General features: G+C 38.2%; 1 protein-coding gene and 1 long non-coding RNA gene across 2 annotated transcripts; one reads left to right on the top strand and one right to left on the bottom strand.

The window, feature by feature from the left end:
* Nucleotides 1-1,705: 1,705 nt before the first annotated feature.
* On the bottom strand, nucleotides 1,706-12,259 carry LOC119625205 (uncharacterized). The gene is made up of 3 exons (XR_005241302.2): nucleotides 11,194-12,259; nucleotides 10,273-10,394; nucleotides 1,706-7,111 (listed from the first exon to the last, which is right to left on the bottom strand). It is a non-coding gene; the product is annotated as an uncharacterized lncRNA (long non-coding RNA).
* Nucleotides 12,260-13,563: 1,304 nt separating this feature from the next.
* On the top strand, nucleotides 13,564-18,380 carry TSPYL4 (TSPY like 4). The gene is made up of 2 exons (XM_008007262.3): nucleotides 13,564-15,559; nucleotides 17,080-18,380. The coding sequence occupies exon 1, from the start codon at nucleotides 13,601-13,603 to the stop codon at nucleotides 14,843-14,845; it is 1,245 nt and encodes a 414-aa protein (XP_008005453.3). The 5' UTR covers nucleotides 13,564-13,600; the 3' UTR covers nucleotides 14,846-15,559; nucleotides 17,080-18,380.
* The last annotated feature ends 385 nt before the right edge of the window (nucleotides 18,381-18,765 follow it).

Here is an 18,765-nt window from a genome sequence, read left to right as displayed (position 1 = left end):
TAAAATCTTAATTAAGTTTGAATAGCTTGGTCTTAGTTGAAAGTTATTTCTAATTCATTCACAAGTAGCTTTTAAAAGGGATATGTTTATGTTAAACAATAGGTCTCCAAATCCTATCAGATAACTGTATCCTGTCTTTAAAAATGTAATTTTTGATATCTACTGCCTGAATTAAATTGCTTTGTTGTACTTTCCCTCAGAGAAATAGAATGGACCAAAGCAGTTCAAATATTTTAATATTTCTCTGGAGTTTGGCTGCTGTGATGTAAATAACTATTGATATCACTAATAAATAAATAATGTATATTTATTGAGGTTTAGTCAATAGAGCGATTCCTTATAAGAGGCATGTAGTACGTAATTATCATCCTCTTCACCAAACTCCAACTTAACTTCGGACAATACAATTAAGAGTTGTGTTCAGATGACTTTAAAAACAGGTGCATGGTACAACATGTTCTTGTTGTTAACCATTTTATTTAATGGCCAAACTTCTCTTGGGTCAGTTTTGATAACTCCTCTCCAATTTCATCAACAATGAGGGAAATGTAATTCAAGGCAAGCATTGAGCACTAAGTATATTAGGCAAGAGTAGGCTTGTTTATTTAAGGCCTTACAGCTCCCAGAAATCACCTTATATTTCAAGACCCTGTTTTTCCAGAATTGTTTTCTTTTCCCATAAATTTTTTACTCTCTATTTATTTGTATTTAGCTGTTCTTCACTAAAGTATAGCTCTATCATAGCAGAAGATTGTGCCTTCTTCATCTCTGTATATTACATTTCTTAGCATGGTAGATGTTCAATTGGAATGTGATTTAAGAGAGTGCCTGTGTTCCAGTCTTGATCCAATATTGATGAACTTAATGTGTTTATTATAAGCAAAGATTTTCAGGTCAAACGTGGTTTGAAATACAGACTGTATGTGACTTTGAACAACCAAGTCTGCTTAAAGTCAGCTATTAAAAGTATATATTTGATGCAGCTAGTTTTTTCTTAAGATATTTTATAAAGTCTTTAAAGTGATATGTGGAAGAATGTAGTAAAGCACTTTAGTTAGAGCAAAAAGGATTGTTTTCCCTATTAGCCCAAAATACCATATGCCTAGAATCATTAGGAATTAACTGCAACATAGTGGACAAACATTATTACTATGTGCCAGTGTTTCATGACTTCCTCAGATTATTCAAATGGTATCCTACTTGGTCCAATTCAACTCTTCTTTTCTTCCACAAACCTTTCACTTATTTTACATGGATGACTTTTGTTTCTGAACTGAACTTTTATACAATTACAGTTTCATAATAGAATTTGTCATTGATTTTATACTGCCTACAATATTGTTTATTTAATTCTTAGCATAAAAATAATAAAAATGAGCAAGTCAGCTTCTGTTTATTGAAAGCACACTGTGAAAAACACTTCATAGATATCTCATTTCACCTTCAAAATTTTTTAAGTTGTTTTATTATATTCATTTTGTATAGGAGTAAATTGTGGCTTAGAGAGGTGAAGTGACTTGCTCAAATTAAACAGCTAGTAAGTAACAGAACTGGGACTTGAAGTCAGATCTGTTTGATTTCAAAGGGTGCATCTTTAACCAGCATACAAAGGTGTGGGGTCATTCAGTCAGGGCCTTTGTCTCTGGTTTCTCTTAAGACTGGTGAAAGCAGGAGCATATGAGTTTTTTTCTTTTTTCTTTTTTTTCAAAGTATTATCACAGGCAGTGATCACAACTAGATAATTAGCCTGAGTAAATGTTAATTTTGTAACAGTGATAGCCTAAATAGAGATTGTGATTCCACTGTAATAATACACAGAGTACCAAATGTATGTTGAGAAACTATGCCACAGTCATTTTATTGAAATATGATCTATTTTTGCCAAGCTGATCTATATTAGCTTAAACTTGAACTTCGAAGGCAGACAAAACAGAATCATATTATCATCCTAAAGACTACTTCCTCCCTCTAGTGACCAGGAATGGGAATATCATAGCTACAGGCATTTAGAAAACTTGATTCTCAATGTATATGCATACCTCCCTCTAGGGGGTATTTGGGAAATTTCCAGGAGTAATTTTGGTTATTACGATGAATAGGGCTGCGGCTGGTATTCATTAAGGGCGTTAGGGATGCTAGACATCGTGAATATGAGGGATAGTACCCTATATAAAATAATTTTCCAGCTCAAAACATTCATGTAGATGAAAAATTCATTATTTTTTAAGTCTAGAATATAGCAGTTCAGTCATGTTTCACTTAACAATGAGGATACATTCTGAGAAATGTGTCGTTAGGCAAATTCGTCATTGTGTGAACATCATACAGTATACTTACACAAACCTAAATGCTATAGCCTACTACACATGTAGGCTCTATGGTATAGCCTATTGCTCCTAGGCTACAAGCCTGTGCAGCATATTACTTTACTGAATTCTATAAGCAATAGGAACACAATGGCAAGTATTTGTGTAACTAAACATATCTAAACATAGAAAAACTACTGTAAAAAGATAGCATAAAAGATTTTAAAATGGTATACCTGTATAGGACACTTACCATGAATGGAGCCTGCAGGACTAGAAGTTGATCTGGGTGAGTCAGTGAGTGAGTGGTAAGCGCATGTGAAGGTCCAGGACATTACTGTACACTACTTGATACGGTTTGGCTGTATATCCCCACCCAAATCTCATCTCAAATTGTAATCCTCATGTGTCAGAGGGGCCTGGTGGGAGGTGATTGAATCATGGGGGCAGACTTCCCCCTTACAGTTCTTTTGATAGTGAGTTCTCATGAGATCTGGGGGTTTAAAAGTGTGTGGCTTGCTCGCTCTCTCTCCTTCTGTCTCTCATGCTTTGTTATGGTAAGATGTGCCTTACTTCCCCTTCACCTTCTGTCTTGATTGTAACTTTCCTGAGGGCTCCCCAGGCATGCGGAACTGTCAGTCAATTAAACCTCTTTTCTTTATAAATTACCCAGTCTCAGGTAGTTCTTTATAGCAGTGTGAAAATGGACTAATATGCTACTGTACATTTTATAAACGTTGTATACTTTGGGACACTAAATTTATAAAAAAAATTTTTTCTCCAATAATAAATTAACCTTAGCTTACTGTAAATTTTTACTTTAAAATGTTTTAACTTTTTAAAACTTTTTGACTCTTTTATAATACCATTTAGCTTAGAACACAAATATTGTACAGCTGTACAAAAATATTTATATCTTCATAAGCTTTTTCTAATTTTTCTTTTTTTTTAACTTTTTAAACTTTTTTGTTTAAAATGAAGACAAAAACACACACATTAGCCTAGGCACACCCAGGCTCAGGATTATCAATATCACTGTCTTCTACCTCAACATCTTGTCCCAATAGAAGGTCTTCAGAGGCAATAACACACAGAGTTTTCATCTTCTGTGATAAAAATGCCTTATTCTGGAATACCGCCTGAAGGATCTGCCTGAGGCTATTTTATAGTTAAGTTTTCTTTTTAATAAGTAGAAAAAATATACTCTACAATAACATATAGTAAATACATAAGCCAGTAACATAGTTGTTTATGTTTTATCAAGTATTATGTACTGTACCTAATTGTATGTGTTATACTTTTATATGATTAGCAGTGTAGTAGGTTTGTTTATAACGGCATTACCACCAATGCATGAGAAATGAGTTATACTATGACGTTATGAGGGCTACAACATTACTCAGGCTATGATGACACTAAGCAACAGGAAATTTTCAGCTCCATCATAATTTCACTGTTGGATATGTGATCCATCATTTGCTGAAATATCATTATGTGGCACATGAATATTTCACATATGAAAACAAAAAATTTGCACTTTTTAGATATGTGTTGTATTTTTACAAGTGATTTATTTCATCTGCTCTCAAAGTATTGAATGTAAGATAAGCCATTAGTAAACACTAAGAAAGAGAAAGAAAAAGAAAGAAAAGAACTTTCAGTTAAACTGTGACACAAAGCTTTCTAATTCTTAGGATTTTTATTGCATACATATTGAAAGACCTTTTGATTTTAAAAAGGTAGTTTTAAAAATATATATATCACTCATAGGTATATATACAAAGTAAATTATCAGTGAAATAAACTAGTTTCACTATAAACTAGTTTCACTATTCTAGTTATCTTCCCATTTATAATAGTAATCAATTTCTATTCAAAATTCTTGAATAATTTTGATGATGACAATATATCTTAGTAGGATGTTCTAGTACTAATAACAGTATGCTTCTGGGATTTTTTCCCCCTAAGCCTCCAGTACTCATTCTGCAAGTTTTGGTGCTGGCACTTTCTTGATCTTACCGGAAGATATCAACATAATATTTTCAGGGAACAAATAAGACTGATTTTCCTTCCTCGAATGGCTCTTAAAGAGTTTACTGATTGAAACGTCAAGAGGTTGCAGTTGTCCAATCATGTCAGCAAGACTAATGGCCAAGTTCACACCTCCTGGATGACTAGTATGCCATGACTGCTGTTCTGCTGGTAGCAGTTGTAAGACACCATTGATTATATCATGGATAGTCATTTCAGAGACGTTAAAATGTGGAAGAAGAAACTGGGTTAAAAAGGGAGAAAGCTGGGAACCCTGCATGGGGCTACTGCATACTAGGACTCATTCCTGACTTCCACTGGCTCCAGGGGAATGGGTGAGTTGAACTGGCAAGGAGCAACCTACTCTCACGCAGCCTCTGGAACCCTGGCAGAAGGGAACCCCTTGACCACCATGGACACTCAAGTTGGCAGAGAGAGCTATTTAGAGAAGGGTTAGGGGCAGCAAGTCGGCTGATGCAGAACCCAGAGGGTTTGATGTGGGAGCATCTGTAGCAGAGTACAACCAGGGATGGCTATCCCCTTTAGGCTCGACTTGCTCCCATAGGAGATGTTAACCCTAGAGGAACTGTCAGATCTGAACTCTGCAGAGTGGTCTTGCCTGTCAGACAGGGCAGGTCTGACCTGAGCACTCCTTGATTTGCTGGCCTCTCCTGGGGCCCCAGCCTGGCTACTCCTGCTTGCAGGGTGGTCTCGGGTTCCCTGGGGGCCCATACCGTACCTTCTGTGCTGGCGGACCATGCTTAACCAGCAGAGAGCTCCAGTGGGGTGGCCACTACAGCCATGTGCCAGCCTGCATGCTGTCTCCTCATACTGCAGCTTCCCCTGGGCTCACAGCAACTCCCCACATTGATTTGCTAGAACGTCTGTATGGGCAGATTTTGCTTTCATTGCCCCCCAGGCATGTGGGAGTGCTGTTTACTCCCCTCCCCCTGATGACTGCCATTGTAGACAGAGCCTTGGTGGGCACAGAGTCATAACAAAAAATCTCCTGAACCACAGCAAAATCAAATTAGAAATCAAGACAAATAAATTCACTTAAAACCATACAATTACATGGAAATTGAATAACTGCTCCTAAATGACTTTTGAGTAAATAATGAAATTAAGGCAGAAATCAAGAAGTTCTTTGAAACTAATCAGAATAAAGATACAACATACCAGAATCTCTGGGACACAGCTAAGGCAATGTTAAGAAGGAAATTTATAGCACTAAATTCCCACATCAAAAAGTTAGAAAGATTTTAAGTTAAAAACCTAATTATCACAAGTAAAAGAAATAGAGAACCAGGAGCAAACAAATCATAAGCATGCAAAAGACAAGAAATAACCAAAATCAGGGCTGAACTGAAGGAGATTTAGACACAAAAAGACATTTCAAAGATCAACAAATCCAAGAGCTGGTTTTCTGAGAACATTAATAAAACAGACCATTAACTAGACTAATAGAGACAAAAAGATAGAAGATTCAAATAAACACAATCAGAAGTGACAAGGAGGATATTACCACTGACCCTACAGAAATACAAACAACCATCAGAGAATATTATGAACACCTCTATGCTCATAAAGTAGAAAATCTAGAAGAAATGGATAAATTCCTGGATACATACAACCTCCTAAGACTTAACTAGGAAGAAACTGAATCCAAGAACAGACCAATAGTGAGTTCTGAAATTTAATCAGTAATAAAAAGCCTACCAACCAAAAAAACGCAAAAAACAAAAAAACCCAGAACCAGAGAGATTTACAGCTGAATTCTACCAGATGTACAAAGAAGAACTAGTATCATTCCTACTGAAACTATTCAAAAAAAAAAAAAAAAAAAAAAGAAAAGGAGGGAATCCTCCCTAATTTATTCTATGAGGTCAACATCATCCTGATACCAAAACCTGGCAGAGATACAACAAAAAAAGAAAATTTCAGGTCAGTATCTTTGCTGAACATCAATGCAAAAGTTCTCCACAAACTACTAGCAAACCAAATCCAGGAGCACATCAAAAAGCTTATCTACCATGATCAAAACGGCTTTATCCTTGGGATGTAAGGTTGGTTTAACAAACACAAATCAATGATGTGATTCATCACATAAACAGAACTGAAGACAAAAACCATATGATTATATCAATAGATGCAGAAAAGGCCTTCAATAAAATTCAACACTCCTTTCATGTTAAAAACTCTCAATAAAGTAAGTATTGAAGGAACATACCTCAAAATAACAAGAGCTATCTATGACAAACCCACAGCCAACATCATAATGAATAGGCAAAAGCTGGACACATTCTTCTGGAAAAGCAGCACAACACAAGGATGCTCACTCTCTCCACTCCTATTCAACACAGCATTGGAAGTCCTGGCCAGGGCAATCAGGCAAGAGAAAGAAATAAAGTGCATCCAAATAGGAAGAGAGGAAGTCAAATGATCCTGCTTTGCAGACTACATGATCCTGTATCTAGAAAACCCCATAGTCTCAGCCCAAAAGCTCCTTAAGCTGATAACGTCAGCAAAGTCTCAGGATACAAAATCAATGTGTAAATATCACTAGCATTCCTACACACCAAAAACAGTCAAGCTGAGGGCCAAATCAGGAGGGAAATCCCATTCACAATAGCCACAAAAAAAAAAAAAAAAATAAATAAAGTACCTCGGGAGGCTGAGGCAGGAGAATGGCGTGAACCCGGGAGGCAGAGCTTGCAGTGAGCCGATGTTGTGCCACTGCACTCCAGCCTGGGCAACAGAGCGAGACTCCATCTCTAAATAAATAAATAAATAAATGAATAAATAAATAAATAAGCATCTAGGAATACACCTAACCATGGAGGTTCAAGTTCTCTACAAGGAGAATGACAAAACACTGCTCAAAGAAATCGGAGATGAAATAAGGGAAAAACATTACACACTCATGAGTAGGAAGAATCAATATTGTTATAATGGCCCTACTGCCCAAAGCAGTTTATAGATTCAATGCTATTCCTATTAAACTACCATTGACATTCTTCACAGAACTAGAAGAAACTATTTTAAAACTCAAATGGAAGTCAAAAGAGCCCAAATACACAAGGAAATCCTAAACAAAAAGAACAAATATCGAGGTATCACACTACCCAACTTCAAACAATAATACAGGGCTACAGTAACCAAAACAGCATGGGACTGATACAAACACAGACACGTAGACCAATGGAACATAATACAGAACTCAGAAATAAGACTGCATACCTACAGGTATCTGATCTTCAACAAACCTGACAAAAACAAACAATGACGAAAGGATTCCCTATTCAATAGATGGTACTGGGATAACTGGCTAATCATATGCAAAAGATTGAAACTGGACCCCTTCCTTATACTACATACAAAAATTAAATCACGATGAATTAAAGACTTAAATGTAAAACCCAAAACTATAAAAACCCTGGAAGACAACCTAGGCAATACCATTCTGGACATAGGAATGGACAAAGATTTCATGACAGAGACACCAAAAACAATTGCAACAAAAGCAAAAATTGACAAATGGTATCTAATTAAATGAAAGAGTTCTGCCCAGCAAAGAAAACCATCAACAGAGTGAAAAGACAATCTACAGAATGGGAGAAAATGTTTTCAAACTATGCATGTGACAAAAGTCTAATATCCAACATCTATAAAGAACTTAAATTCACAAGAAAAAACAACTCTATTAAAAAGTGGGCAAAGGACATGGACAGACACTTCTTAAAAAGACATACATGCAGCCAATATTCATATAAAAAAAAAAACTCAACATCACTGATTATTAGAGAAATGCAAAGCAAAACCACAATGAGATACTATCTCATACCAGTCAGAATGGCTATTATTAAAAAGTAAAAAAATAACAGATGCTGGCGAGGTTGTGGAAAAAAAGTAATGCTTATACACTATTGGTGAGAGTACAAATTAGTTCATTTATTGTGGAAGATAGTGTGGTGATTCTTCAGAGACCTCAAAACAGATATATTGTTTGGCCAAGCAATCCCATTAATAGGTATTTACTCAAAGGAATATAAATCGTTATATCATAAAGACACATGCACGTCTATATTCACTGCAGTGTTATTCACATAGCAAAGCCATGGAATCAATCTAAATGACCATCAATGATAGGCTAAAGAAAATGTGTTACATATACACCATAGAATACTATGCAGCCATACAAAAGAATGAGATCATGTCCTTTGCAGGAACATGGATGGAGCTGTAGACCATTATCCTTAGCAAACTAAAGCAGGAACAGGAAACCAAGTATCACATATTCTCTTACAGGTGGGGGCTAAATGATGAGAACACACAGATGAACAACACACACTGGGGTTTATCTAAGGGTGGAAGGTTGGGAGAGGGAGAAGATAATGAAAAATAAATCATAGGTACTAGGTTTAATATCTGGGTGATGAAAGAATCTGTACAATAAACCCCAATGACATCTTTACCTATATATCCTGCACATATACCCATGAACTTAAAAGTTTAATAAAAAGAAATGTGGGGAAAAAGGTGTGTCTTATAATCAAAGAGATATAAATGTGAATTGGGGAAATTCTGTCCTTTTCCTCCAGAACTTTATCATAAAGCTGCTCAAAATTTCAGAAAATCTATCTCAGAAAAGCATTGCTGCTTATGTCTTTAGTACCTTACACCTATATCAAGTTGCATCAGTAGTTTCATACACTAGTGAGTCTACAGGTATAACCATCTAATTTATCATGCCATAAAGTGTTGGCATGTCAAAGCATTTATATTTTAAAATAGATATTTTAAAAATTACGTTCCTTTTATTTTTTCCTTTAAATTACAGCTAAGTTATTATAATGACTTTAAAAAATGTGCATGTTGATATACAGTATGAATTTCAAGAAAGGAAAACATGTTATAAAAAGAAGGGAGTTATATCTGGCCAGGCCCGGTGGCTCACAGCTGTAATTCCAGCTCTTTGGGAGGCCAAGGCGGATCACCTGAGGTTGGGAGTTCGAGGCCAGCCTGGCCGATATGGTGAAATCCTGTCTCTACTAAAAAAAAAAAAAAAAAAAAATTATCCGGGCATGGTGGCAGGCGCCTGTAATCCTAGCTACTTGGGAGACTGAGGTGGGAGAATCGCTTGAAACCAGGAGGTGGATGTTGCAGTGAGCCAAGATCTTGCCACTGCACTCCAGCCTGGCCATGACAGAGTAAGACTCCATCTAAAAATAAAATCAAATAAAAATAAAAGTAAAAAATAAATGTTATATCTGATGAGTTGAGAACTATTAAGGTATTGAAACAGAGAATCATGAATTCTTATTTCTCTTTAGTAACCGGGCACTTCCTCAACAATTGTCACTAATTTTATGGATGGGGGCAGGCTATAGACTGAATGTCTTTGTCCTCCTCAAATTAATATATTGAAACCTAATCCCCAATGTGAGAGTATTTGGAGATAGGGTCCTCTGGGAGGCAATCAGTGCCCTATAAAAGAGACCTCTGGTTAGAGCCCTATGAGATTAGTGCCATTATAAAAGAAACCCAGAGAGATCCCTCACTCCTTTTTCCATGTGAGGACACAGCAAAACAAAACAAAACAAAACACAAAAACCAACAAACTATAGTCTAAGAACCAGGATGCAGGCCCTCACCAGACACCAAATCTGCTGGTGCCTTGATCTTGGAATTCCCAGCCTTCAGAACTGTGAGAAGTAAATTACTGTTTACAAGCCACCCACTCTATGGTATTTTGTTACAGCAGCCTGAATGGACCAAGACAGGTAAAGGAAAAGAAGATAAAGAAGAAAGTTCCACATTAAATTGGGATGGTCATGCAGTCTTATTTCTAAGAAGGTGGTTTTTCATGTTATAGGTTGTGTAAGGTTGCAGAATAGTATGGTGAATGAGTGCACAGGCTCTCTAGTCAGATTACCTCGTTCAAATTGTGGCTCCACTACTTGCTGTGTAATCTTCGATAAACCACTTTATTTCTCATTGCCTCAATTCCTTCTCAGGCATAGTGAAGTGGAGGTCATAATATCACCTCACAGGGTCCTTGTAAAAATTAAATGAGATACACATTTAAGCGCATAAAAGTATATGGTATATAGAAAACACTAAATAAATGTAAGCTATAATGAACCAGAAACTATATCATTCTGAAAAAGAAACTGCTGGCCAAAGATGTAACAATAGGGGATATTTCACAAATTTTCCAATCTTTACTGTATACTTTAGTAAAGTCATTCCTGTTTGACTGTATTAATTTATGTCTGAATTTCCATTAAATCTTTCCTCCTTGCAAATAAAAACTACCTCATGGATTTTCATGGCATTTTCTATCATTATTTTCCCATAGAATCATAAGTCACTGATGTAGTTTTTTCTGTGTAGTAAGGTTTATTGCCAATTTCCAGTAGAACAGACTTTACTGTGTACAAAATATATATTATTCTAATATGCAAAAAATGTAAAATATAACTCATAGCTACTATTATATATCCACACACCTCAAAATGAAACACAAGGATAGTCACACTATTCATATTGGTAAAATCTTTCAAAATTTTTATTTAAATTTAAATTTTCACTTAAATATCAAGATTCATTAAAACATTCTATGAGACAGTAACTGGGCTATACTACTGTAGATGCTACAGAAGCTGCTATGCAGTCATCATTATCTAGCTGGGATAAAATTGACCTTAATGAAACAACCAATAAAGTTAAAAAGTAGAGGATAAATAACTACGGTCATTTGCTGTGTAACATTTTGGTCAAAGATGAATTTGGTCAAATTATAATACTCTATTTTTACTGTATCGTTCTTATGTTTAGATACAAAAATACTTACCATTATGTTACAAGTGCCTACAGTATTCAGTTCAGCAACATGCTGTTCAGGTTTGTAGCCTAGGAGCAATATGATATACTATTTAGCTTAGATGTGTAGTAGGCTATTGCAGTTAGGTTTGATAGATGTACTATATGATGTTCCCATAATGACAAAATCCCTGTCATTAAGTGAAACATAACTGTACTAAGTTGGATGGTAAAAGTCATAAGGGCTATACAGAAATCAGACGACTGTCAAAATGGCAAGTAATCAAGGAAGGAGGTAAAGTAATTAAAGTGGGAGGAGGCAGTTTGCCAATTAATATATATGTGACCACGGGCATGTTAACTTCTCTGTGCTCACTGGGTCTTTGTTTATAAAATCTAATGTATTTAAACTGCCTAGTACAATCTACATGAACTGAATGTTAAAGAATGGCCAGGTGGTTATGAGTGAAAAATGATTCAGGTGACAGAGCTAATAAAAGCTAGAGATGGGAATGCTTTGAGTAGTAGAGATATAAATCTTTAAAAAATTTTGGCACACACAGAAAGAAAAATAAGTTCACATGTAATTTTATATTTTTCTATAAATTTATATAATAGCAAACTTCTTTTTTCCTCCTGCATGGAAAAGTAACTTTCATTCAGTATTCCCTGCTTCTCTTCAACTTGGCTCAGGTTATAATGGAAAAGAGTTACTCTTTCAACAGTGTAAAGATTCTTTGGAAAAGAAACAGAGCAGTGTCAATAATTCAAAGTCACAAAGTCAATTATAACACACTGTTTACTTGTTTACAAAGATGATACCTCAATAGATTGACTTCACCACACAAATAAAAAAAGAGCGTTTATTAAGACAAAGAGGAAAGAGGGAGAGAAAAATAATTGCTCTCTGTTGTGTGAATCTTGTTTGCTATTTCTTATGGGATAACTGATTAGCTGGCAGGCAGTAAAGAGGTCATTCTGGACATATTGTCCTTGGTAGGCTGACTAGGCATACAAAAAACCCTGCAAGGCAGGCTGTTTCTCTGTATTATCTGCCAGTGACCTTCCATCAGTACTTTATCTTAGTTGAACCAGAGCTACACTCCTTCCCTCGCTAGAAGTCTTAATATATATGCTGCATTCCTCTAAATCCTTTTTTTCTAAACCTGTACTTCTGAGTCTGTATTTGAAAGTGATCATAATCTGGGGTGCTCAAAATGGAGTTTCTTTTACAAAGAGTTATAATCATAACCGTTTATTCGAATATAAATGTAAGACATTAAACATAGATATGCAAAATTTACATTTCCCTTTGGTCTTGCATTTTTCCAAGGATTAACACCATTATTCTCACTCCAACAAACTAACATATTGTACTGGTAATCACTATCAAATGAATTGTAAGGGCTAACTGACTTGAACAGACAATAACTAACCTTACTTTTAAAGTAAATATTTTAAGAGACAATAGCATAGATGCCCCCGCACATAGCTGATTATTGCTCCTGTGCTGCAGTGAATTACCACATGAACACATTTTGGCAAAGATTTGTTGGCTTCACGTCTACAGGCATTATGAAGCAGGAAACACTTTTAGATTAAGATTGTAACCTGAGGAAAAGAACATAGGCATCAGTTTAGAAATTAAAATCCCCTGAGATATTTCTTTCAGTACCGCTTAAAAGCCTCAATTTGTGCTCCTGTGCCAGTCACCTCTACGTAAGGAAAAACATTTTGCTACTCTTTATTAGTTAAAAGTGAAGAGGAAATATTGTCCACTTGCTTTGTAGATGTTGGCCAAATTATAGAAACTTTAAAATCTGTAAGACAAATTGAAATATTCCTTTAATATGTCTTGTTAGGAGAAGTTTGCCTTTCAGCTGCTCCTTAATTTTAAAAATAACACTAAACATAGTAACACTTCTCTTTAAAAATCAAACTCTGCTCATCTAAATTCTTTGGTAATAGCCAAGAATCCATACCTTAAAGAAGGAAAGCCTGTGAGTTTGTGAATCCACTTTCCTACTCACGAGAAGCCCTATGAACTGACTTGAATAGACAGTAACTAACCTTATTTTAAGAAACAATAGCTTAGGTGCCTTAGAAATTCATTCAGAGGCTTATAAATCCACATTAAGACAGTTCTCACATGTCTGAGTCTGGTCTACATCCATTTACGTAAGTAAAACTCCCTTTCCAGATTGATGAAATTCTTTTTGTGACAAGAAGACAAAGGAATACGACGGACTGATAAGCGTAGTCACCGGCGCAGAGTTCTCGCGCGATGTTAGGACGCTACCGCTCTGACATCACCGGTTGCCATGGTAGCACCGCGGCGAGTAAAAGAGGGGTGGCGCTAGACGTTTCCGGCAGAGTGCGGCCGGCCGCTGCGGAGGACAAGGAACTCTCCCTGTACCGCCAGTCTGACTTCTACCAAAATGAGCGGCCTGGATGGGGGCAACAAGCTCTCTCTCGCCCAAACTGGCGACCTGGCTGCTCCCGACCATGCCTCAGGAGATCCGGACCTAGACCAGTGCCAAGTGCTCCATGAAGAAACCGAGGCGACACAGGTGATGGCGAACACAGGTGGGGGCAGCCTGGAGACCGCTGCAGAGGGAGGTGCATCCCGGGATCCTGTTGACTGCGGCCCCGCGCTCCGCGTCCCAGTTGCCGGGAGTCGCGGCTGTGTGGCGACCGAAGCCGGGCAGGAGGATGCTCCACCTTCTACGAAAGGTCTGGAAGCAGCCTCTGCCTCCGAGGCTGCTGATAACAGCCAGAAAAATGGCTGTCAGCTTGGAGAGCCCCGTGGCCCTGCTGGGCAGAAGGCTCTAGAAGCCTGTGGCGCAGGGGGGTTGGGGTCTCAGATGATAGCCGGGAAGAAGGCCAAGGAAGTGACGACTAAAAAGTGCGCCATGTCAGCAGCGGTGAAAAAGGAGGGAGAAGCGGGGGCGGTGATGGAGGAAAAGAAGGTAGTGCAGAAGGAAAAAAAGGTGGCAGGAGGGGTGAAAGAGGAGACACGGCCCAGGGCCCCGAAGATCAATAACTGCATGGACTCGCTGGAGGCCATCGATCAAGAGTTGTCAAACGTAAATGCCCAGGCTGACAGGGCCTTCCTTCAGCTTGAGCGCAAGTTTGGCCGCATGCGAAGGCTCCACATGCAGCGCAGAAGTTTCATTATCCAAAATATCCCAGGTTTCTGGGTCACTGCCTTTCGAAACCACCCCCAGCTGTCACCTATGATCAGTGGCCAAGATGAAGACATGCTGAGGTACATGATCAATTTGGAGGTGGAGGAGCTTAAACACCCCAGAGCAGGCTGCAAATTCAAGTTCATCTTTCAGGGCAACCCCTACTTCCGAAATGAGGGGCTCGTCAAGGAATATGAGCGCAGATCCTCTGGGCGAGTGGTGTCTCTTTCCACTCCAATCCGCTGGCACCGAGGCCAAGATCCCCAGGCTCATATCCACAGAAACCGGGAAGGGAACACTATCCCTAGTTTCTTCAACTGGTTTTCAGACCACAGCCTTCTAGAATTCGACAGAATTGCAGAGATTATCAAAGGAGAACTGTGGCCCAATCCCCTACAATACTACCTGATGGGTGAAGGGCCCCGTAGAGGAATTCGAGGCCCACCAAGGCAGCCAGTGGAGAGTGCCAGATCCTTCAGGTTCCAGTCTGGCTAATCTCTGTCCTATGAGAAGCTTCTGCACAAGTTTCCTTACCACCTCCTCTTGGACCTATGCTTGGCCAACAGCATGCAGTCTTCTGTCTGCTTTCTCTTCATACTGCGGATTATCTTTTCCTTTGGTTCTTCTAAATCTTCAGTAATCAGTTGCAAGATTATTGGCTTACCTGCCCATGCCATTCTTCCTCTGGACCTTCATGCTTTTCTGCATTGTGTTAACATGTTTCAAGTGCATGGCCTTCTACGGCTTCTATGCCAAACATGATACTATAGATGTACTGTACCATACTGCCTTTCTTTGCATGGCTTGGACCCTGTCTGTGACCGTGGTCTTCTCCCAGTTTAAGTGGTTCTGTACCACAAAGAGTCTTGATACATCTTCACAAATAACTGACTGGGCTTCATACTTTATGCTGGCTGTGTACCTGATACCCATGTACTTATGGTAAGCTCTTTAGGTATTACCACTGCAAGACAAAACTGATATCTTAACCCAGCCATCAACCCAAATTGGACATTCCAGACTACCACCAACTGGATCCCAGCTGCCTTCCTGGGCTTGTGCCATCCACCCTACTGGTTATCTGGTAGAACAAGCTGGTGGCTGGTGGGTGACTGCTAGGCATGAATGAGGTAATAGATGAAAAGTGTTCTATGATATCACATTGGTGTTCCTGTTCCTTTGGTTACTCTACATCATGACCAGCTACTGGTAAGTATGAAGCCTGTGCTATAGCCCAGCCCTACTTGCTCTCACCTTCTGGTTGAACTTTGCTTAGGCCACCATTGTCTGCCTTCAGGAACTATCTATAGACGTAGCTCCCAGGGAGCTCACAGGAACACCCCCTACCACCAAGATGGGCAGTCATATGTGACAGTGCCCAAAGCAAGGCTGGAACGCAGTCCCTTCCAGCTTAGTCTTTCTGATTGCTAGCCAACAAACCATCCTTAATCTGAGCAACTTCTTTAGGCATTTCCTCTTTTCCCCGCCTGCTCCCACTCTGAACATGACAAAGTTGCCAGAGTTGGGGCATTGAGGAAGAGATATTTCTGGAATGTGAGACTTCTTATGCTTCTGTCTCTGTGTCTCTTTCTTTCTCTCCCTCCCCCTTCCCCTCTCCCTCCCATCCCTTCTTTTCTTCCCTTTCACTCTGAAGCAGTTTTAGCTTATGAACAGAAAACAAAACTGGCAAAGCAGACTTTTTGTTTAATTTGCTCTTTCCTTGATTGTGTTCAGAGAGGAAAGGTATGATTAAATGGGTTCCAGATCTCTTATTGCCCTTATTCCTCCACCCCACTTCCTTTAGCAAGGTCTGACAATTTCAAAGGGAGACCTATAGGTTGTTTAGTTATAGGCAGTGTTCTTTTAGGCAGGTTTTGACATCTTTATCTTTTACCCTATCCATTTTACCAAAACCTGTGTATTTCTTGAGCTTTCAGTTTGAGAAGCTGGAAAGAGAGAGAAGGTCCTCACAGTGATGGGTTCAGGATAGGTCCTGAACAGGATGTGAGCAAAGGCAACCAAAACTTAGCTTCACTCCACTTTTCTAAAGATGGAAATGCTTTTTTAGGCCTTGGACTGCTTGGAAATGACCCCAGGGTAGCATTTTGTAGGTCATTCTTCTCCTTTGTACTACTTTGTTCCTGCCCTGATGTCCCATGTGTCTTCATCCTACTGCCTGGCTTTCTTGGCCCTCATTTCTCAGCTTCTGCATTTCCTTCCCTGCTCCTAACAAATGAAGAAGCAGGCTGCAGCCTGCATTGTGGAAGATCTCCAGCCTCCTTGTAGGGGTAAGGGGAATTTTTCCCTTTCGATTTTGAAGGCTTTGACCTAAGCTCCCTTAGGGTTGAGGAGGTCTGAACACACACAGTGGAGAGGTTAGTCTAGGTTGGGAAACTGAGTAAGTCCAGAGCAGAAATGAGCCTGTTGTGGAGTGGGTTTGGAAAGGCCTACAGGAAAGACCCTGCAGGGTCAGGGGTGGGAGTGTAGGCCCCTGAGGTGCGCCCCAGGGAAGAGGAGCTGGGATTTAAATCATATGCTTGGAGGAAGATTTTCCTTCAATTTTTCCTAAGTCCTTGAATTCACCAGTAGATTTTTGTAAACAAAACTGTAAGTCTGGGTGTTTCCTCTCGATTATCCTAGGAGTGACCTTTATATGTGTGGAAGATTAATGGTATATGCTCCTTATGTCACTGTTTTTGAGTAAAATCTATTTCCTTTCTCCGTTTCAGCCTATGACAAAATTGATGTTTACAGGCCTGCTTTTTGCTTATAATTGACAACATGTGCAAAAATACCAAATTTGTGTCCTGTGCAGTATGAAGACTTCAGTGACTATTCATTAATGTATTAGCTTGTTCTGCTGTCTGTTCATATATGGCTCTATTCTTAGAAATATAATTTGAATGTGATCTTTCAGTAGTCTGAATATTTTACAAATTGTTGCTATGTCTTGTGAAAATAACCTCAAAAAGAAAAATATGACTCTGTTGTCTTACTTGATATTTCTTGCCCTAGTAATGTACTTGACATTTATGTTCCTAAGCAGTGTAAGTACTAGTAGAATTTCTCTGTCAAACTCAATTATTATTAGTACTTTTGTCTTCTCCCATGTGCTTGAAGGAAAAACAAAGTGTCACTACTGTATTTCTTGTTTTCATCAAAAAATAAAAATAAATAAAAAATTCTGTTGTCTAGGTTAATTTAAGGTTGGGAAATCATTAAAGTTATCAAATGGTACCAGTAACTATCATCCTGAAAGTTTAAAAAAAAAAAAAAAAAAAAAAAAGGCAACAGCCACCAAACCTCCTAAGATTTTTCACTTGAAAAATGGTAAATAGAAGCCCAACTACAACTGCATACTCATGAGCATTATTTTTTCTATATAACCAGTGCAGTTTTTGGTGGTAATTGAAGCACCATATAGTATCACTTAAAATACTGTTTTCAGTGGAAAACTTGTCTATGCAGCATCCTTGTTCCTTACATTTATATTAACTGTGCCTTCCGAGGTCTAACTCTCAATAAGCTTAAGATAGACTTTTGGAAGAATTAATTATTGTGTATTCTGAGTGCTACTTACATTATTTTCTTACACCAGTGTGTGGCTTTAAAAAGAATACCAAGAAAACATGAAATAAAATGTCTAGAGACAAATGATATCAGGTATCACAACTTTAATTACCAGTAATGATAGTTTTGTTGTATAGCAGCAATTACATGAAGTTTTATTGGATAAATACCTCTGCATTCCCTGCAGTAAGGAGGGCTTTAGGCATGCTGCAAAATCTGTGAAAATGAATTGCCAAGTATTTGTAGCCATCTAAGCAAAAATTTGACAATGGCCCAACATTTCTCATTTGAGTTAGAAACTTAAACATACAATTAAATAGATGCTGACTCCTGGTGTAATTGTTACTTACAATTTCTTGCTGAGGTATTTTTTTCTAGGGCTGGAGAACTTCAAGTATTAGAGAGCTAGGTTTTCTTTTGCAAGCTCTACATCCATCTTAATCCTAAATTCCCCTAACAATGTTCTTACCTTTTCGGTTCAGTGACTGATTTCTGCATTGCCAACCACCTGTTTCAAGCTTTATTTTACGTTTTCTGTGCCTGTTCTGGATGTAATCAGAAAATGTCATTTTTCCTACACTTGGCTTATTATCTGTTTTAGTCTAACCAATAGCATTCACTCTAATAGGCTGGCGCCACTTATTTGTTACAGATTAGCATGGTTTCTGTTCTGTTTAGTCTAATAAAATTAGTCATTAAGTTACTCAATTAGGCATCTTACAGGTTTCACTTACCAACCAATTGGTTCACGGCTATAGCCCTGCTCCATTTCTTTGTATTGCTTTGGTTTTCTTCCATAATTCTAGACCCCAATTATTCTTTATGTGGACCTCCAAACCTGTTAA

Source organism: Chlorocebus sabaeus, chromosome 13 (assembly GCF_047675955.1).
Source record: "Chlorocebus sabaeus isolate Y175 chromosome 13, mChlSab1.0.hap1, whole genome shotgun sequence".
Lineage (NCBI taxonomy): Eukaryota > Metazoa > Chordata > Mammalia > Primates > Cercopithecidae > Chlorocebus > Chlorocebus sabaeus.
This window is presented reverse-complemented; position numbering and strand designations above follow the sequence as displayed.

Bases quoted from the DNA above. Each gene is read 5' to 3' on its own strand.
- TSPYL4 (XM_008007262.3), top strand. From the start codon at position 13,601: ATGAGCGGCCTGGATGGGGGCAACAAGCTCTCTCTCGCCCAAACTGGC.